The following is a 20,728-nucleotide window of genomic DNA, read 5'->3' as shown; positions in this document are numbered from 1 at the left end:
GGTATCTTTAACACTTTGGATAGATGTGGAGAAGCATGCAGAATATGATGAAATAACTAAGCAAACTTCACCTTAGAGATGCCTGGGCTCACTTCTTGCCAATGCCATTTGGGTGGATTAGATTCACCAGTCCTTTCTTTTTTTGGTGAGGAAGATTTGCCCTGAGTTAACATCTGTGCCAATCTTTCTCTGTTTTGTATGTGGGATGCCACCACAGCATGGCTGATGAGTGGAGTAGGTCCACGCCTGGGATCTAAACCCACGAACCCAGGCCACCAAAGTGGACCGGGTGGAACTTTACCATTCAGCCCTAGGCTGGCCCCTAGACTCACCAGTCTTTGTTTTGTTCTTTCCCCATTAGAATTGCTGTCAATTATATATGACATGCCTTTCAGCTGAAATTGGAGAGAGCATTTATTACAAGCTATAGGTGAGCTAGGTAGACATGACTGGGTAAGTCTTCTCAGCTGACATCCAGGATGTATTTAGAATATATTTTAATACAGTGGTTTTAATTAGGGTGTGGGCATATCCATGTATACATATTTTGGGAAATAAAAAATAATGCATGCATGCTATAATCACCCAGTGGAGAAATATTTCTCGCCTTGTGGTTTTTGCTGCCATAATCTTTGCACCATTTTGCAGCCTCTAGAAAGGAAAATTACAAAACTCCTGAGCCTAAATTAATCATCTTTTTAGAACAACAGTTGCAGTTTCAGGAAAGAGAATGTCCAGTGGTTACACTAACATTTTTATTGATATTTGGGAAAGTTGAAACTAGATTTGCTATGTTGAGCTCATTAAAAACACTTAAGAATACTCCTGTGTGAATTATGGTGTACATTTGGTCAATATGTATAGATCGAAAAAGTAGTCCCTTTAAAAAAGGTACACTTATTTTTGTTAAATTCTATGTATGCCTCTGATTTATCTCGGAGGTTTCAGCTGAAATGTCACTCCCTCAGAGAAGAATTTCCTGGTCTTCTTAATTGGACGAGGTGCCCCTGGGGTGCATGTCCACCTCACCTCTTCCTTCTCCTTGTCCAAGCTCTTAGTACACCTTAGTATAATTCCTCGTGTGAGTTGTGTGCTGGACCGTAAGCACCATGAAGGCAAAGGCAGCATCTGTTTGGTTTCCTGCTCCTCTAGTGACTAACACCCAGTGTACCAGAGAGTGGTTACTCCATAAATATGTGTTGAAAGCATCTATTTCAAGTACCACAGTGAAGTGATGTGGGAAGTAACCTTAGGAGATTTAAGTTCCACTCCCGGTTCTTTCTCTACATAACTGACTTGGAGCAAGTCAATTCGAGAGTTCCTTTCCTCAATTGTAAGATCAGGAGATTAAAGGAGGTAATTGCTAATACTGTTCATAGCTCTATGCTTCTGCGCAATTCCATATTTCTGGGATTGGTTTATATACCAAAGGTGGCAATAAAATATTTAAAATGAGCAAACCACCCAAAGGCATAGTGAATGGGAAAAATTAATACAGAGGAGTTAATTCCCTCTGGCTGTCACTACTATTATGCACTGACTTTGGTAAGCAAGTTTCCAGGGAGAGGAGCTGATGAATAGGATACATAAATATATGGCATTTGGAACCAGAGACATGGCAATTCCCAATTGGAAAACAGTGATGTAAACAGTGGAATCTGGGAGAGGGGAGTAGGATTGACAGGTTTGGAGCCAACAGAAATACTGCCCCCCATTCAATTTCCCTCCGTGAGGAAGGTGTGTGGATGTGTGACTCTATGCTTCCCTTTGCCTCTCTCCTCTTGGGAATTCCTTTACCATCAACTTCATTAGTTACAAAGGCAGCAATCCATATCCAATTTTCTTTTTGTCAGGACTGTTCATGTATAAACTAGTCTCCTTTGTTGGAAACATTTGCAATTAATCCTATAAACCAACAAACAAAAAATGCAAATCTTGCACTGCCTGCCCCAGCCAACCCCAAGGACTCTAAGGCCTGACCACCATCTATTATACACAAAAACGAACTGAAAGTCCCACTTTGGGCCTAACCTAATTTTCAAGTGATAATAGACATGCATTCCCAGAAGCTCTCTATGCCTCTTGATAGCAACATCCTAATTTCCTTTCTGGTAAATGTTTTAAATAAGAGTTTAGCACCAAAGGAAATTAACCTTTAAATTAATTGTAATTATAAAATGCCATCGCTGATTTTTGTCTTCAGCCTAATTACTTTCTATTATTTAAGCAAACCTCACCTCCTGTGAGCTTTAAGTTTGTTTCTCTTTCATTCCCAGCCACACAATGCCAACCAATCCTAGCAAAGGCTTCCCTGAGTCTCTGCCGCTAGAGCAGCCTCATTTAAATGTCACACAGGATGTAGGGTTTGCCCCGTGCTCGCTGGTTTACGAGGGTCTCGTTCAGCGCTACATGAATGCTGCTCAGCTCAGATGTTTTCGTTCTGCATACCTAGCGGCCATCCTTAGCGATGCAGTGTGTTTCAGTTCTCCTGTTAAGGAGATAGCTAAGCCCAGCCTTCTGTTTCTATTAGATGTCACTTGCAAAACTAAAGCACAACTGGACGTAATGAAGTGGACACGTGCCAGCATCATTTATCAACAGACTAACTTTGAATGTGCAGTCTTCTTTCTCAGCATGTCTCTGCCATGGAGGGCTCTCAGAGTTGTTTCCTGTGCCAGCTCTTTGTCTTGTTCTCATTTATTCTTTTAAGATGGGACTAAGGGATCCCAGAAACTTTATTTTGTGAGCATGTATATCTACATTCGGGTGCTAAAAGCATCCTGTTCTTTTGCCACTTAGCTGCTTCCTTTCTCATGTTGTTATCAGTGTGAGTCTAGAGAGAGATGGAGGGGAAATGAGCAGAGAGCACCCATTACAGGTGGCGTGGGTATCTGCAGAATTGGAATAAGCAGCAGAATAATCAAAATGGAAGATTTTTCTTCTAATCGTTTCTGTAAATTTCACCACTTGTTCCATTCACATGCTCTGGCTTTCTTTTCTGTTGAGGCTGATTAAAACAACTTGGGTGGTCTTCATCAACTGGATAACTTCTGTTCAATCCGGACAGAAATATTTTCTGCATAAAATAACTCCGTTATTACACCCTAGTTAAAGGTCCTTCTTTGTTAGTCTGAATTGTGTTACCTCAACATTGATCTAGAAACAAGGTCTAGGTGATTGTTCTGAATCAACAGAGGATAGAAAATGAATCAATTTCTTTCACCCATATTTTTGACTTAGCAATATTAGATTTACTTAAAGATGATGATAATTGTGTGTGTGTGTGTGTATGAGTGAAAAGCAGTATAGTATAATGGAGAAGAAATTATGAGAAAATAAGAATTAGTGGGTGCTGAGGAATCAGACTCAACTTTGACCCGAATATCTAAATTTAAAAATAAAGCTCATATATTTTCTCCTTAGTACCACAAGGGGGAGTAATTTAACAGCAGGCTGAAAAAGAGACCAGTGCAAGCTAATTTTGAAGACAATGGGAAAACTACGCGTCTCCCTGTTAGGCAATGCTCTTGTCACCGGTGGGATCCTGCGTGTGATTGACAGGCGGCAAATGTGTATGTAGGGGTTTGTTTCAGGTGTTGATCATTTATTCAGGCTTTTATTTTCACATGTGACAATATTTTTTTTTCCTTTTCTTTCATTTGTTTAGAAAATGACAAAAGGTGCTTTATTATAATTGGTTATTGATTTACTTAGAATAAACTGGGGTCTAAGGACACGTCACATTTGTTCAGCAGTTTCCATATAGTCCAAGAAATCTTCGTGGAGAGCTGATGGATTGATGCATTTATTTCCCAGATACTTATTGAGCTCAGTTCCAGGTTGGGGATATGCTAGACGCTGAGGATATAGCTGTGGTCAAGACAGGTGTGGTCCCTGACGGCCTTCCCTCAAACTCTCTCATCCTGAGGGAGTCAATAGGTGCTGTATTCGTGTCAGAAGCTCACGGATAAGCTCAGTGACCTTGGGAAAGTCACTGAATCTTTATGGGTCTATAAAATTAAGGTGTTGAAATAGAGCAGTGGGCAGTATTCCATCATCTAAAACTCTGCAGTATCTTAGTCCAAAAGAAATCTTAAGCAGAATAAAAAGTTGTAAAATTAAATAAATGCAGAGCTCCTGTGCTTTGGGGGTTTTGGGAAGGAGCAAGGTGGCACTTTCTATCTTGGCCCCACTAAAATTCTGTAGAGCATAGCTAGAGATTAGTAGTGTTCAAAGTCTGGGGCTCCAGGCTCTAATAGTATGCATTTCTGTTGAGTGATGGGGAAAGACATGGCAAGTTCAGGTTTTGTGGGAGGCTGGCAGATGCAGATAAGATGATTTTATTCAGTCACCTTCAAAATCACAACACAAATGTTATAAAGAGATCATGAAACAATAACATACTAACGATATATCACTCTTTCATTTGATTGCTTGAGTATGATACTTGAAAAGTAAAATAGACACATCATTCTTACAACTCTACCTATCATCCTGGCACCCAAGACCTTGGCACCTTTTTTGAACTGCTAATTGCCTGTCCCTAAGGTTACCTTTGAAGAGCGATTTATAAATAACAAGAAAGAAAGCTCAAGTTACCAAACAGAATGTGTAGTATGGCCCTAACAACCAGATAGAGTGGTAGATAGATAGATAGATAGACAGACAGATAGATAGATAGAAACAGGGAAGGAGGGAGGGTGGAAGGGAGGAAGGAGCCGGAGGGGAAGGTAAGAAGGAAGGAAGGAAGGAAGGGAAGAAGGAAGGAAGACTAGGAGAAATATAATACGCTGAAATGTTACCTGAGAACCAGAATTCAGAATTACGGGTCATTCTAATTTTCTTTGAGTTGTTTTTGTTTGTCTGTATTTTCTCTACATTCTGCAGTAAACTTGCATTCCTTTATAAGCAGAGAGAAACAAGTATTTTTAAGTGGGGCGTCCTCCTCCTTCCCCCACAAGTGAGAGTGTGTGTGACTGTGCTCAGAGAATCGCATCCAAACTCCAAGATCATGACAGACTGGAAAAATGATCAAAACATAGAGCGTGGAGTTCAATACACAGAAGTGTAGGCCAGCAGGCTTTAGAGGAAAAATCAAACAAAAATAACAGAAAATTATTAGCCTCAGAGAAGTGAATAATTTCCTGTGGTTTGCTTTTCAAATGAAAGAGTCTATCAATCGATCGAGACTTTTATCCCCAGGCCAGTTGATTTTGGAGAATTCAGGACAGGTTTTTGTGCATTTGTGCTTGGTTGACGGGTTTGTGCATGTGTGTATCTACAAGTATAAACATCCAGAGTTCATTTTTTAATGTTTTTTTTTCAAAGTAGGTCCCCTTAGGATATTATTTTTTTTAAAATAACATTCTGTATCTTTCCCCAGATGATTTGAATATTTAATAACATTTGCAAATACGTTGAATTTCTTTTAGTAAAGATAGTGACTACTTAGAAAAATGGACTCATTTTCCAGAGGACCAGTATTCAGTTTTAGTTTAACTATTAAGCCAAAGGTTTATGAGAAAACATAATAAAAATTGAGAATTCATATGATGATTTTTTCTGTTCTGGATTAGTGATGTTTTCCATGGCTGCATGTCTTCCTTTCTTTCTTTCCTTCTTTTTTTTGTGTGAGGAAGATTGGCCCTGAGCTAACATCTGTTGCCAATCTTCCTCTGTTTTATGTGGGATGCCACCACAGCATGCCTTGATGAGTGGTGCTATGTCTGTGCCCAGGATCTGAACCTGGAAACCCTGGCCTGCTGATGCAGAGCACATGAACTTAACCAGTACGCCACAGGGCTGGTCCTGCATGTCTTCGTTTTTGTTTTCCTAAGATTGGCCCTAAGCTAACATCTGTTGCCAATTTTCTTTTTTGCTTCTTCTCCCCAAAGCCCCCCAGTACATAGTTGGATAAGCTAGTTGTAGGTCCTTCTAGTTCTGCTACGTGGGACACCACCTCAGCATGGCACGATGAGCGGTGCTAGGTCTGCACCCAGGATCTGAACCAGCGAAACCCTGGGCCGCCAAAGTGGATCTTGTGAACTTAACTACTCGGCCATGGGGCTGGCCCCTGCATATGTTCCTTTTAACTGTCACGTCTAACAATGATGATGAAGCAGAGAGATAGATTCTTAGTTCTATCACTTTAAGTGGACATCCAACTGTGGTGCTGAAGAGCTAAGAATTGAGTGAGAGAAGAGCCACGTATATAATAAAAGGCACAGCGGATTGGGAATCTTGGAACATTTTACTTCTTTGGAGAATATTGTAAAAGAGAACAAGTAGAGGGAAATGGAAAAGGCTGGAGGTCAGAAGGAGAACAGCTTGGCTGGTAACATGATACAGTGAAGAGCCATCCACAAAGAAGCTCAGCGAGGGACGCCCGCTCTCCTGGAGAAAGCCTTTTCTCTTAAGACATATCACTGCCTTTTCATGAACAAATATATCAAAGTATGTTGTGATGGTTGTCCCACTCAAATAGGGTTCAAGTGTCCAGGCACACCTTCTGGAGCAGGGTCCCTGCTTTTTTACTGGTGAGGAGTTACTCATCTGAAGACAGATCACCCCACCCTACAGCGGGAGATGCTGACCGGAAACTCCTGCCTGGTGGCCATGAGCGTGGAGCCTGGGAGGAGGGTAGCATTACAGCCTGGAGCCTCTTATCCACAGGCATTTGATGAGCCAGAGAGCCACACCTAGTCCACTCTGTTCCCCACAAGTATTTTCAAATATCCAGGAGTCACATGGTGTATTGTGTGTGTGTGTGTGTGTGTGTTTGGATATGGGATGTTATGGATTGAATTGTGTCCCCCCATATTTATATGTTGAATGCCTGACCACCTCCCGACATGATGCATTTGGAGATGGGGCCTTTAAAGAGGTAATTAAGGTTAAATGATGCCGTAAGGGTGGGGACCTGGACTGGTGTCCTTATAAGAAGAGAAGAGACACTGAGGGCATGCACAGACGGAGAAAAGGCCGTATGAGGACACAACGAGAAGGCAGCTGTTTATAAACCAAGGAGAGAGGCTTCAGAAGAAACCAAACCTGCTGACACTTTGATCTTGGCCTTCTAGCCTCCAGAATGGTGAGAAATAAATTTCTGTTGTTTATTGCCCCCTAGTCTGTTGAATTTCTGTTGTTGCCCCCTAGTCTGTTGAATTTTGTTATTCCAGCCCCAGGTAACTAATACATGGGGGCAGGCGTGCCCCCATCTTCCTATTTGGCACCTCTGCCCCGAAGGTGGTTGTTATCTCCTGGCAGGCACAGCAGAGGGCAGTGGTGGTCTGTGAGCTTGCACATTGGCCAGCTATCAGGCTGCGGCTGTGGCTTAGATAATGAAAGGGCCAGAGATGGAAACTTCAAGGTCCAGGCTTTTTCATTGTAAAAACAACAACTTTGCATTAAAGTATCTATATAAATATTAATCAAACTGTGCTCTAGAAAGGTAAGTGTGATACTTTTTAAAAGGAGAAACAAGAAAAAGAAACTTCTCAGGCATTTGCTGTGCCGGCAGTCTTACTCCCTATAGGTCAACGATGAGTCATTGCTGTTTCGTGGAGTCCCGGTTTGAATCTTTGCTGATGGAGCCTGAACCCTCTCCACTGCTCCCCAGAAGTTTCTCCTCTGAAGCTACCTGGCTACACTTGCTGCTGAGGCCTGAAGTATCAGAACAGAGCACATCGCTGGTCAGCTTCCTATTAACATCAAGAATACTTTACTCTTTCAGTTGCCATAATTGGGCCCTTATCTCCACAATCCTTTCTCAGCACAGATGCAGAACCAAAACTGTTCTCTGTTCCTCACGAGACTCTGAGGAACGGAAACTGAACTAATTAGGCAAGCGGAAAGCTAGCCCCTGCCCCTGCACTCCACTGCCATCTAGATGCTTCACTCAAATCCACAGCAGGTCTGAATAGATACACAGAGATCCCTTCCCTGTTCACATAGACACTGAACTTTCCCCATACTTTAGGGCTTACTGTCTGGGAGCATTTGTGTGTATTTTACTTTCATTTTGCCAGAATGCTTTCAAAGGATTAAAATAATTTTCTTTATAATATAATGACCCAAAATTAGAAATTTCAAACCTTTTTTATACTCTTGAGCATTGGAAGCCATATGTTCTAGGCAGTGTCTGGAGGTGAACATACAGACAAGTGACCAAGACAATGATAATACATGGGAAATATCAGTCCACAGCATTGTTCTCAACGAATACTCATAACTGTCTTGTGTGAATGACCACAAGTAAATGTACCTAACTGGACAGAGATTTGGCCCAAAGGAGTATGTCCTTCAGGCTGGTTAGTGGCCCCAGGAATGTCTTAGGTAAGCTTCAGTCTACTTGCATGTAAAAATAAAAGTAGTTCCTATCTTACCCACTGAGCAAAAAGACTAAAATTAGAAAAATTATCTATGAGAAGTCTGCTTATGTTTTAGATTAACAAAGGCAGATAAGGGGTTGCGGTCAAAATATATATAAAGACATAAGCATTATTTTTTGGAGTTTTTGGGAAAATAGTTTATTAGATGCTTTAAAGATAAAACTGACCTTCCAAAAGGTATTTGTGATTTCACAAACCCTTGGATTTACACGGCTTTGGTCAACATTTGATCTAGAGCAGAATTCCCTAAAATAATTCCCTTATTCTCTGGAACATGAAGATTTCTTGTGAAAAAGAGTTTTGTGTTTCCATGTTTGGGATATTAACCAAACTTTTGATTTCTATAAATTGATGCCTTAGCAGCTACAAAATGACCACTGGCTGTTTCCCAACTAAACTTAGCTCACCTAAAACCTCTGGCGACTTTAGATAGCCCCAAGCCATATTCTCTAACAGTTGAGGGAACACGAGTTTCATGGGGTGCCCCTTTCAAACTGCTGGCCAATCCTAAACCCACTTACTCTGCATTCCTTTCCCTGGAAACCACAATAAAGGCACTTGCCCACAGTTCTGCTCTCTCTCTGCCTTGTCACCAACCCTAGTGCTTCCTGAGTGGCCCCACGTGGCATGTTATGTTCTCCCCAGGGAACTGTGAGTATAATGAAACTGGAAAACTCTTTCTGGTTTCTCTCTTTCATCTGCATTGGCTTCTCTCTACCTCACCCACATAATATGGTTAAAACAAAACTGTGAATTAGGAAAAATCAAACATATTTCTTTACTGCAGGACTCTCAGAGATGTTAATACGTAAATGTGCATTCTAAATTTTCACTGATAAACTTACTTGGCTTTGGAATCTCTTTTGAACGGTATATCTTATGGATCTAGCTTTACTGAGATCCCCTTGGGGAGGCACTATTCTAGAGAGATACTGATTATCTGTCTAGGAGACTTGGTGTGTCAGTATTTTCTGAAGACAAAAATGCATGGGTATCATTGTGAAATGAAATCAAACTATATTGTCTAAGGAAAGCTCAATTCCTATATAAAATTTAATCTGTAGACTTTCCCTTCATCAAGGATTTGTCACAACAAAGACACTGAATGGTGAAATCTGAATGAACTTACATAGTTTGTGCAGTCCACACATTATAAAATCCATATATCTATTACCCTTCCTAACCTTTGACTAAATCTTTTGTGCACAAGACAAGTGCTTACTAGATGCCTTGTCTTGTATATTCATAAGGCACCTCAACCTCAACTTGTTCAAACTGAACCAATTATCACATCCCCATTCTATTTTCCTCAAGAGCACTTCCACTTACCCACTCACTCATACCAGAAACCCAGGAATCTTATCAGTCTCTTCCCTGTCCCTTACATGGTACCCATCCATAGCCCCTTAATCACTTTATTTTAGCATGTCTCATATCATATCTGTCCTCTCCATCTCCAGTACTGGTCTTAGTCCAGAACCTCATCATCTTGTACCTTAGTCATTTTCATGGTGTCTAAGTAGACTCTCTTGCCCTAATCTTGCCCCCATCCCAAAGTCTTCCCTTCATACTGATACCAATGTGATTTTTCTAAAGAACATTTCTGATTATATTACTCTCTTTTTATAAGCTACCTGCTAATTGATTTGCCAGCATGTTATACAAAATAAAATCCAAACTCTTCACTCTGTCATAACCATTTTCTACTATCTCATCCATGCTCTCTTTTCCAATCTTCTCTGGGTGCCCACCTCTAGCACAGGATACAATCCAGTCATATTATCTGGCTGCTCTGCCCCCAACATGGCAGGCTGTGATATGCCTTGGTGCTTTTTCACTTTTTGCCTGGGTTCCCTTACTCCCATATCAGGTACCCAACAAATGCCTATTCATCTTTCAAGAGCAAGCTCAAGAGTGTCCTTCCCTCTGAAATCTTTCCTAGTCCCTTTCCTGTCTCCCCTGAGTATGCACTCCATGGAGTTTTATTGTACTTATTTGTTCACGTGTTTGCTTTTCCCTACTAGATGGCAAATTCCTAGAGATGAAAGATTGTGTATTACTAATCTTAAAATCTCCAAAGCCTGACACAGCACTTGACACATTGAGGAGTATTTTACAAATGTTTATCTAAAGGACCATCATTTCCTTTTACACACAAAATAATGTAAACTATGCATTGTATATTCCTGATTTTCCATCAAATTGAGTGTGATTGAAAAAGAGCCTCTTCTAATTCATCACTTGAGACTGCCTCCTCCTTTCTAGTGTGATTGGAAAGTGAAAAAGAAACACACATTTCTCTTTGGGTCTTTTCCTCAAATCATCCTGTGTCAGAGCAGTGGACTCTTGTCTTTTTCCCCACTGTCGAAACCCCAATTGTTAGGAATATTTTTGGAAACCAAGAAAAATGATTCCCAACTCTGATTTTTCCTCAGAGTAAATATAGCTGCACGGGTAAGTATGCTTGATATACCCAGAGAACAGAATTACTGCTTCCAGTCCTTCTATTTCACATCCTCAGGGGGCAAGGAAGGATGAAACCTTCTACCTGCCACTTTTAGAAGAGGAGAAGACAAGGGAGCCACTTGGAGGCTTGTAAGAGAGTATCGCCGTCGACACCCTGGATCAAGCAATAGCCCTAAATGCTGAAACTCGGACATAGAGTTCTGGCCATGTGTATCAAATTGTAGGAACAAAAAAGAAATAACGAACATTTGGTTTCCTGAAGACAAATTTCTTGAATTAATCTGAAGTCCGTTCTTTGGAGAATTTTAGTAACTATTGCAAATGGTTGATTATTGAAATTTGTAGCCCTGGGTGAAACTGATTAGTTATCAATACCTAATAAATGAGTTATAAAAAAGAAAACAGGTTAACCACATTTAAACATCGCTTCTGTCTCCAATTTCCTCTCTATATTCTCCACTAGCATTGTCATAAGAGGAATAGACTAAAAATATTTTTCAATGAAAAGAAAGGAATATGTTTTCCAAACGGGTGTTTCTCCATCTCTTCAATATGCTGGATACTTTTATGAAAAACATTTCAGCCCGACGGGTACAAATGGCTTATCCCCTGTTCTAATGCTGTTTTGGGGAGTATTGTTTGAGAGGTAGGAAGACTTGGTAGCAGGCAGAAAAGAAGATGCTTTGAACTTGAAAGAAACAGAATAGAGCTTTAATACTCACAGCTGTCCTCTTCTTCAGTTATACATTTCACAACATAACAGGCGTAGATGAACCCTGCCAGCTGAAACAAAACAAAGACGCTTTAGACGTGAGGCAAAGGCAACAGTACCGGACCTCACTGCGGGGTGGCTTTTCAAAGGCATGCAGTTTACGACTAGATTCTGCGTCCAAAATGTTTTATCAGGCTGGATCTTGACTCCAGTGTGGATTCTTGATCCAAGTGACGTCTCTGCCTTATAAACAAACATGTTGCTCTGTTTTTCTCTGACCTGAATTTTTGTGTAAGATTTGTTAATTGCCAAGCAATCTAAAATAAGTTATTTGAGGTGCATGAAGAAAAAAGAATTATGGTCATTCGTTAATGTAATAGCATTTACATTTGTGCCAATAAACTTCTAATTTCCCTTCATTTGCCAAGAGCCTTAGATTCTAAAATTGGACTCTCACTGACCATCAGAAAAATGTTTTGAGGGAAAAATATTAAGGAGGTTCCATGGTATGTTGCATGGACACTCTGTAAGTAAAAAAAAAAATCTTATTTAGACTTGGACCAGGAACCAAAGCATCCAAGGGTAATTAGGACAACATGCTACAGAGAAGCACTGCGGTGGACCCTGTGGGTAAGGAGCATCACAACACATTGAATTGGGATTGCACACATCAAATCATCTTTTCTGAAACATCCTTACAGAAAGGTCCCTATGGTCAGGGAAGTCTTTGCTCAGGGAAATTGGTACCTGTAAAGGAGCACAGCGAAGGCTTTTGATATCCATCCCCTCAGATTGAGCGGTTTTGTATTCCTTCATATCAGTATAATATTTATTTAGTCAATATGAGTGTTGATGGAAAGAAGGAAACTAACACAATTTCCTGATAAGCAGAAAAAAACGTTTTTTCCCCAAAATAATACAGTTTGGGGGAAAATCTTTAAAGATATGCCAGTTTCATCAGAATGATGATCAGAACAGTGATGAAGATTATTCATGATGACAGTTCAGAAAGGCATTGCTCCGGCTGAGTATTGACCCTACGCGGTAGTATTTCGTGTGGGGAAGGGGCTGTTAGGAAAGGCTGCAGTCTTCCATCAGGAGGTTAAGGCACAGAGAAAAAAGGAGCTGCCCTGATGGCCTAAGGAAGCCTAATGAAGCTGTTTTTCATCAGCTGAGAGATAACGATCTTTTTGGAAGGTATGAGCAGAACATTTTACGTCAGAGAGTACACTGATAGCTATTTCATGAGCACAGAACTGTTTGGAGACAAAAAGAGATCCAGTTAAAAGGAACTTCAGAAAATCTTCATTGGGGTTTGAAGGAGAAAGCATGTTCTGGCAGATTCTAGCTCTCTTCCAAAGAGAACTAGCATAGGATCAAACAGTGGCTCCTGGAACAGAAGCGGCGACCTTACTTGGGGGAGGAAATGATGGAACAGAAGACCTGCGTAACACATTCCTCAATGACCTTTCCTTTCAGATCTGGGAGAAGAGGGAGTGCGCACTCCCCCCCTCCCCCCGTGTAGTATCTGACCCTGTGCATATGACAGAGAGAGAAATGAAAACAGCGCTGATGCTATATTAGCAGTTAGTTTTCTTTTTTAAAAAAATATCAAATTAGCGTTTTTCACTTTGACTTATATGTTGCTGTTGGCAATAAAATAGTGATAATAAGAACTCTTTCCTTATATAAGAGGATCATCAGGATCATTGTTTTTATCTTTAGAATACAGAGTACTATTAAAAACCAGTGTCTCCCATTTGGCTTTAGAAAAGATTTTGATTTGCTCAAACAAAATCACGATTTATAAAAAGAAAACAGACAAGTTAACCACATTTTTGTGATTTGGGCATTTTTATGGGTACTAGAAAAATAGACTAGGCTAACACTTCTTAATTTTTTATTCACAAAGACCCATGAAAATGCTCTAATCACTGAGTGACCCAGTCCAATGGGTACTCTGTCATTGGTACCTGGATCTGGCTATGGTTAGGTGAAGAGGCTATGCATTTTGTTCAGTCCCCTGGGTGCTGTCTATAGCTCCTGCCCTTCCTCCACATGAAGTCCTCGCCATCATGGTTCAGTGCTGAGGATTTATCAGTAGTTTAGCTCTTATTTTCCGTTTTAGGTACTTGTTACTTGCATTATCTATAAAGCAATTTTTCCCCAATCACGATTTTTTTTTTTTTGATTCTTACTCATCACTTCATTCCTTTGAAATAAAAATCTAGGTAAAGAGCATTGATGAATTCCGAGATTCAGGACCAATAAGTTTAGATTCCTCATTGAAGTGTTACTAGTTTCTAGATTATTAACTGAACTACTCTCCCAGATGCAGCCCAGACACTGTATTCTGCTCACCAGAGACCTTTTCATTGTATTTGGTTGCATTCTTTAACTATCAGGGGACCTCCTTTGATATAAAAGGAAATCCTACTGCATTTCATTACAAAAGCTTGCTGATTAAGGGCACTTTAGCTTTTAAACTGGTTGCTTCTAAAGACAAATGGAAATTTATTCCTCCAAAATTAATCAAGATTCATAAACCTCTGTTATCTTCCAATTTTCCTACATCATATAAATTTCTATTTAATTTTTACTTCCTTATAGCATTTATAAAATTTGCCTACAGAAAAGGGGTTTCCAATCATTTTTAACAACTCTGAATGCCTCCTGTGATGTGCAACTCTGCTATTTGCTACCTGGGCTGTAAAGATGAGCTAAGCCAAGGTTTCTTAACCTTGGCACCATCGACATTTTGGGTTGAGTAATTCTTTTTTCGTGGGGTCTGTTCTGCATTATAGGATGTTTAACTAGTAGCATCCTACAAACAAGACAGTTGACAACTGAGACAACAAAAGTGTCTGCAGACATTCCCATATGTCTTCTAAAAGGCAAAATTACCACAGGTTAGAGCCACTGCTTTAGACACAGTCCTATCCTGATGGAATTTGCAATTTCATAGCAGGGATATGTGTGTGATTGTAATTCGAAGTAGATTAAGATAAGCACCAGGAGGAAGGAAGAAATTGATTGTCTAGTAAGTGACAAACAGTAAACTGGGGGTTTTCACACATTAGCTCATTAATTCTCACAACCACTCTTGGAAGGATGCTATACGTTTTTGCAGAGGAGAGGTAAAATGGCTCTTGCTTTTCCAGAGTGAGTTCAAGTGGGAAAGCTATGGGTTGTGTTCAGGGAAGAGCCAGTAGTTCCATCTGAGAGTTTGGGGACCTCATACTAGAGCAACAGAAATAAAAGCTGTGAAGGCACATTTGGGCTATAATTGGAGAGCTTTGAGTATGTATCAAATTGCAAATCTGTCATTTTCTACACAATATACTTAAGGAGCACCCTGTCTTCTACTGAAAAAGTGTAAAAGTTTTCATGAAATAAACATCCTTCCTAACGTGATCCTTAGCTCCTTTTCTAGCCTCACTCCCCATCACTCCCGGTCTCAGAATTGATGCTGTGGGGACCTGGAATTGGCCACCCCAAGATATGTCTCTTTGGCATCAGGATTATTTGAAGCTGATTGCTTTTGATAAACTGGGACAGGCAAGGAGGCTCTGAGGAATGGAACTTACCCTTTGTTAGGACACCTTTACATTTGTAAGGTAATCTCTATCTGTAAAAGGTGCCTCCCTCTCTGTACCAGAAAGAAGAAAGGAGATGACCTTCTCTCTAAAAACTCTTAATCAATACTAAAGGCAAGGACTTAAATCTGCATTTTATTGTGCTAGTCTGGTAACCTCCCGTAACTGACTTCCCTCCCCCTCCCAACGTTGGCATTTCTTTAAGGATTAAGCATCTTTCCTTAGGCTAGGAACTGATTGCTGCGCTCACCTGTGACCGCCCAGCTCCAGACAATAGACTTGCCTCCGGCTATGCCCTCTGAGATAGCCGACCACTACCTGCTGTGTCCATCAGGCACTGTGCCGACAGGGCGATCTTGTGACTATTGTGGGAGGGACATTTCAATCACATGTGAAACATCCTGTTTGGGGGTATATAACCACTATGTGCACCCCACTTCTTCGGTGCCCTTTCTTCCTTCGGGAAGAAAGGCCCCGGGCCATGGTTCCTCATAAAGCTTTGTTTAATTTTCTCTTGCTATTCTGTCTCATGTGAATTTAATTCGTTCTCCAGCCAGACGAACCCCCATTTGGGAAGAGGAAATGTCTTCCTCCCCTACAATGCCAATATTAAGCTGTTGGTGGTTTGTTAACAAATATAAAGTGGTTTCCCTCCTCTGTTCTTTAATTCATTAACATATTCTGCCAACAAAGCTTGCGAATGCTCTACACCTGCTCCCTCCCCTCCTTGCTCAGCCTTGCACCTTTGAGTAACTGGAACTCATCCTCTAAGACTGAATTGACGTGTTGTCTCCCCAAGAACTGGCAAGTCGTTCCCGGGGTAGGTTGTAGGTTGCACTTTGGAGACGGACCTCGAGAGGTGGGAGGGCTTTGAGAGGGAATGACAAGGGGAAAGCAGAGGACACGTTCCAAGCAGAACTCAGGACAGCTCTGGGAAGACGTGGATTATGTTCAGAGAGGAACAAGTGGCCCCAGGTCAGAGGAGCTGGGTGAAGTGAAGGGAGTAACGGTGCCAAAGCAGAGAACAGTGACCCATGTTGTCAAAATAGATCTGAGTACCTGGAATTAAAATAAAATTATTTATTTTAAAGATAGAATAACAATGAAAGGTACCAGAGGTATTACACTAGGCAAACATACAATTATCCACGTGTAAGAAAACCAAAATATTACAGTTGTCTTAGTCTTTGGCATTCAAAGCAGAGCTAAACCTAAATCTTTTTATTTTTATTCATCTTTTCACCTCAATACATATAATATGATTTGTTCACTTCTAATTCACCTGATGGGGAATTACTATCATCTTGATATCATTACCGGCTGAAAGAAAGGATATTTTCTCTCTATAACTAAATCAGGTTAAAATTCTTTTTCGTATCTACAAACCATATTATGATTGCATGTCCCAGAAATTCACTTAGAAGCTAATAGATAAGGGGAAACCAAAGCCTTTTGGTAAGTATTTAAAAAGATTCAATTGTAGTAATTGAAAATATAACAACCTTAGTTTCTAAAATAGTATCTTTTGGACTTTTGTTTCCAGGAAGTTGGAGTAGACATCTTTTTCCCCAACCCTCCCAATAAGTACGACTAAATCCCCTGGACATTACATACACACACACACACACACACACACACGTATATGTATATGTAGATAAAACACACAAAGGAAGACCCCGAAAGGTGGAAAGAAGGTAGACTGTTTAGGAATCTTGGGACCAAAGGAAGGACATGGGACTGAGTTTTCTATTTTTCTTTTGTCTCATATATACTAGACTTGGAGCTCAAGAAGCCCACAACCCAGACATGCCAATGGGCACAGATAAAAAAGCTGAAACAAAAGCCTGCTCTCTGTAGCCAGAGAATCAGGAAAGGGATAGCTTAGCAAGACGAAAAGTTTTTAAGATAATAACAGGTCTTCTTTAGCCAACAACATGGAAAAAACTGCAGCCCCCCCTCCCCAAGCACAGCAGCAAATAGTGGAGAGCAAAGACTCCCCGTCAGGCCAGGCTGTGGTGCTGAGAAGTCAGGCAGGAAGCCTAGACTTTTGTTCTTGCCAGGAAGGAGGAAGTCCCCCTCTCTAGTGTCAGTAGGCACCACATGGGGCATCTAGACTTCTAGCCTCATCCTGTAGTAAGAAGGCACTCCTCCCCTCCTAACTCTGGTGGTGTCAGAGGAGCCCTACTGGAGAATCAGAACTTGTATTAATGCCGAGCAGTATTAAGGCCAATCTCATGCCCCTATGGTGTCAGACGAGCAGGAACAAGGCACTTCTACCCCTCCTAGCCTTAGTGGTATCAGTGAAAGCTGAGTAGAGAGCAGGAATTTCCACTCCATCTCAGCCTTAATGAGAAGCCCTTCCCTCCTTGGGTCTCAACAAAGTCTGAGTGGGGATCCTGGACTTCTAAACTCCACTTGGCAGAAATGAGTCCGTGTCTCTCCTTCCCGTTTCAAAGTGGTATCAAAGGAAGCCAACTAAAGCAGAAGGTTTAGGGAAAATCTAGTCTCATGACACAATACCCAAAATGTCCATGTTTCAATTTAAAATTACTCATCACACCAATAAGGATGAAGATCTCAGCCCGAATGAAAAAAGACAATGAAGGGAAGCTAACACAAAGCTGCAGGACAGAGATGTCAGAATTTCCTGACAAATATTTTAAAGTAGCAATCGCAAAAATGCTTCAACAAAGCAATTATGAACGTGCTTGAAATAAATAAAAAATAAACAGTCGTAGCAAAGAAATAGAGGATATAAAGAAAAACCAAATTGAAAATTTAGAACTGAAAAGATGCAATAACCAAAATAAAAGAAACAACTGCAGAATGGAGGATACAGAGGAAAGAATGAGAGAACTTGAAGACAGAACAATAGAAATAACACAATATGGACAAGAGAGAAAAAAGTAGACTGAAGAAAAATGAATAGAGACTCAGGGACTTGTGGGACTACAATAAAACATCTAACATTTATGTCACTGGAGTCCTGAAAGGAGAGGAAAAAGAGAGCAGTACAGAAAAAGTACTCGAAGAAATCAAAACTGCCTAAATTTGACAAAAGACCTGAACTTACATATTCAAGAAGCTGAGTGAAACCCAAACAGCATAAACCCAAAGAAATTCACACCAAGATACATGATGTTCAAAATTTGGAAAACCAAAGACAAAAATCTTGAAAACAGAAAGAGGGAAAGATTTATGTACAGCCACTTTGGAAAAGAGTTTTGAGGTTTTTTATAAAAAAACTACATATACAACTACAATACAACCCAGCAATTGGGCTCTGGGTCATTTGTCACAGAGAAATGAAGACATGTTTACACAAAAAACTGTACACAGATGTTTATAGCAGCTTTATCCATAATAGCCAAAGAGTGGACACAACCTAGCTGTCCTTCAGTGGGTGAATGGTGAAACAAACTGTGGTATATTCATATCATGGAATACAAGCAATAAAAGGAAGGAACTATTAATATATGCAACAACCTGCACGAATTTCCATAGAATTACACCAAGTGAAAAAAGCCAATCCCAAAAGGATTGCACAACTCCACTTACATAATAACATTCTTGACATGACACAACTATAGTCATTACAGATTAGTGGGTGCCAGTGAAACTGGGTAAAGAGTATATAGGATCTTTCTGTATTATTTCATACAATTGCATTTTGTATGATAAAATACAATTATCTCACATAAAAAGTTTAATGTAAAAATACTACATTTTAGGGTACTATTAGTTATGTTAAAAATATTTTGTATTATGAGTTCTAAATTTGCAAATATATTTAAACAAGGTGGATACACTTGTTTTCTTAAGTACAAAGACACATTTTAATTCTGAGTCCTTAGACCAGCATAGAAGTCCACAATAGTTTTTGATGTTGATACAATGTGGAATCCTTATTCAACAATCTTTTTTGGCTGGGAGTGGAGATGGGGAATAGCAAACACCAGTTTTTATCTGCAATTATCTCATTCTCATATAAATTAGTTCTATATTTCATTTAAATTAAATCATCTATTTTTGTTCTGAATTCATATCAGATGCTATAAGCCCATGCTTTTTGTAATATGAATTTGAACAGAAGGATATTATGCCCTCACAAAATATACTTTTAAGTTGCAAACGATTTTACTTGCTCTTTTGCACCTTATTCTATTTCCATAATTTGAGAGAGCTTCAGCAAAGGATTCTAATATGATTATATCAGTGTTATTAATGAAGGTCTTTTATGTGAAATGTTTTTTATGTGGGCTGGTGTATCATCTCTGTGGTCCACCAGATGATTTTTATCCCATACTATTCCACTGGCTGGACTCTCAGGGAGCATGTTGCAAATTTTCTTTGCTACGAATAATCCAGGTGCAGTTATCAACCTACTATAACTCATGGAGGATTGCCTTTAGGGCTATTGTGAATGTTCACAGCCTACTGAGTCAGAAAAGCTTTTCAGAGGATCAGAAACATATCTTAACCCTAGCCTTTAGGTATTGCGCCGCATCATCGAGCATGACTGTATTAAACACTTTTTAAAAGATTTAATAAAAGTAGACGTACATGCAAACTTGTATTATCTACTTAAGGCTGGGAAATGGACTGAACCAAATGCCAACACTGGCTTAACCAATAATTCCCGTTATAAATTGCCCTCTGGAGACTGGGAGATTTCTTCAGGCCAAACCCACCAAAAAGTTACCCGAGTTCAAATGAGTCTAATGTATTAGTCAAGCCAGCAGAGCAGAAGGTATTCAGGCAGGGTGAAAGACAGCTAATAAAATTCAAATGTCATCATGGTTAACACCTCTCTCAGAGTTTAAATATCTGATTAATTTTAAAAACTGTATTGACAGCAGTAGTTCAACGATTCTATACATATGTCAGTTGGGAAGTGATCAAACAAATAGCTGATCTAGTGCAACAGAACAGCCACAAGATGCATTCAGTTTTTGAGATAGGAGCCATAAGGGGAATCCTTAACTAAAACTGCTCATTGAAAATAATTGGCATTATGTTGTACACCTAAAACTAATACAATGTTATATGTCAATTATATCTCAACAAAAAGAGAAAATGATTGGGAAATGCAAAAAGCAACTTATTGACAACATCCTACTATTTTAATAGTAAAACTAAGTTTAAGATTATATATATTTCACATATTTGGATCCTGATTTATTTATAATGAAGCATTAGAGAAAGAAAGTGCAATTTTAAAATGTTCTGTAAAATGTAAACAATGAATATGTCTGGCCGAAATTTTGAACAAAATGAAATGAACACCTCCACCCATGCTAGATTAGTAAATATCTCTTATTCCTCCATGTTAAAATAACAATGATGAAATACAGCAGGCTAGTTAACATTTTGGGCATGATAAATAAGACACTATATTTGGTCTCTAAGATTCTGTCTTGTCCACATTTCTAGAGGAATCTGGGGCCATCTAGGATCCCTAGAATAACAGAGATGTATATATGTGAGCAAAAGGCCCCTGTATGGGTAGAAGTCATTCCTTCCAATTTCGTCTGAAGATATTAAGTAGATTCAATAGAAATCTT

At 39.8% G+C, this 20,728-nt stretch overlaps 1 protein-coding gene across 7 annotated transcripts in view; it reads right to left on the bottom strand.

Moving 5' to 3' along the window:
- The window catches only part of NKAIN2 (sodium/potassium transporting ATPase interacting 2), a 928,721-nt gene that overhangs the window by 15,686 nt on the left and 892,307 nt on the right, over window positions 1–20,728 (bottom strand). For all 7 annotated transcript variants that reach the window (XR_011522093.1, XR_548477.2, XR_011522094.1 and 4 more), the window contains one exon: window positions 11,579–11,639. Coding sequence is in view for 3 of the 7 variants with exons in the window: in XM_008542782.2 (XP_008541004.2) it covers window positions 11,579–11,639 (61 nt within the window). In the remaining 4 variants the exon portion in view is untranslated. The remainder of the gene's footprint in view (window positions 1–11,578; window positions 11,640–20,728) is intronic.

The sequence above is a fragment of the Equus przewalskii genome, chromosome 9, assembly GCF_037783145.1.
Source record: "Equus przewalskii isolate Varuska chromosome 9, EquPr2, whole genome shotgun sequence".
Classification (NCBI taxonomy): domain Eukaryota; kingdom Metazoa; phylum Chordata; class Mammalia; order Perissodactyla; family Equidae; genus Equus; species Equus przewalskii.
This window is presented reverse-complemented; position numbering and strand designations above follow the sequence as displayed.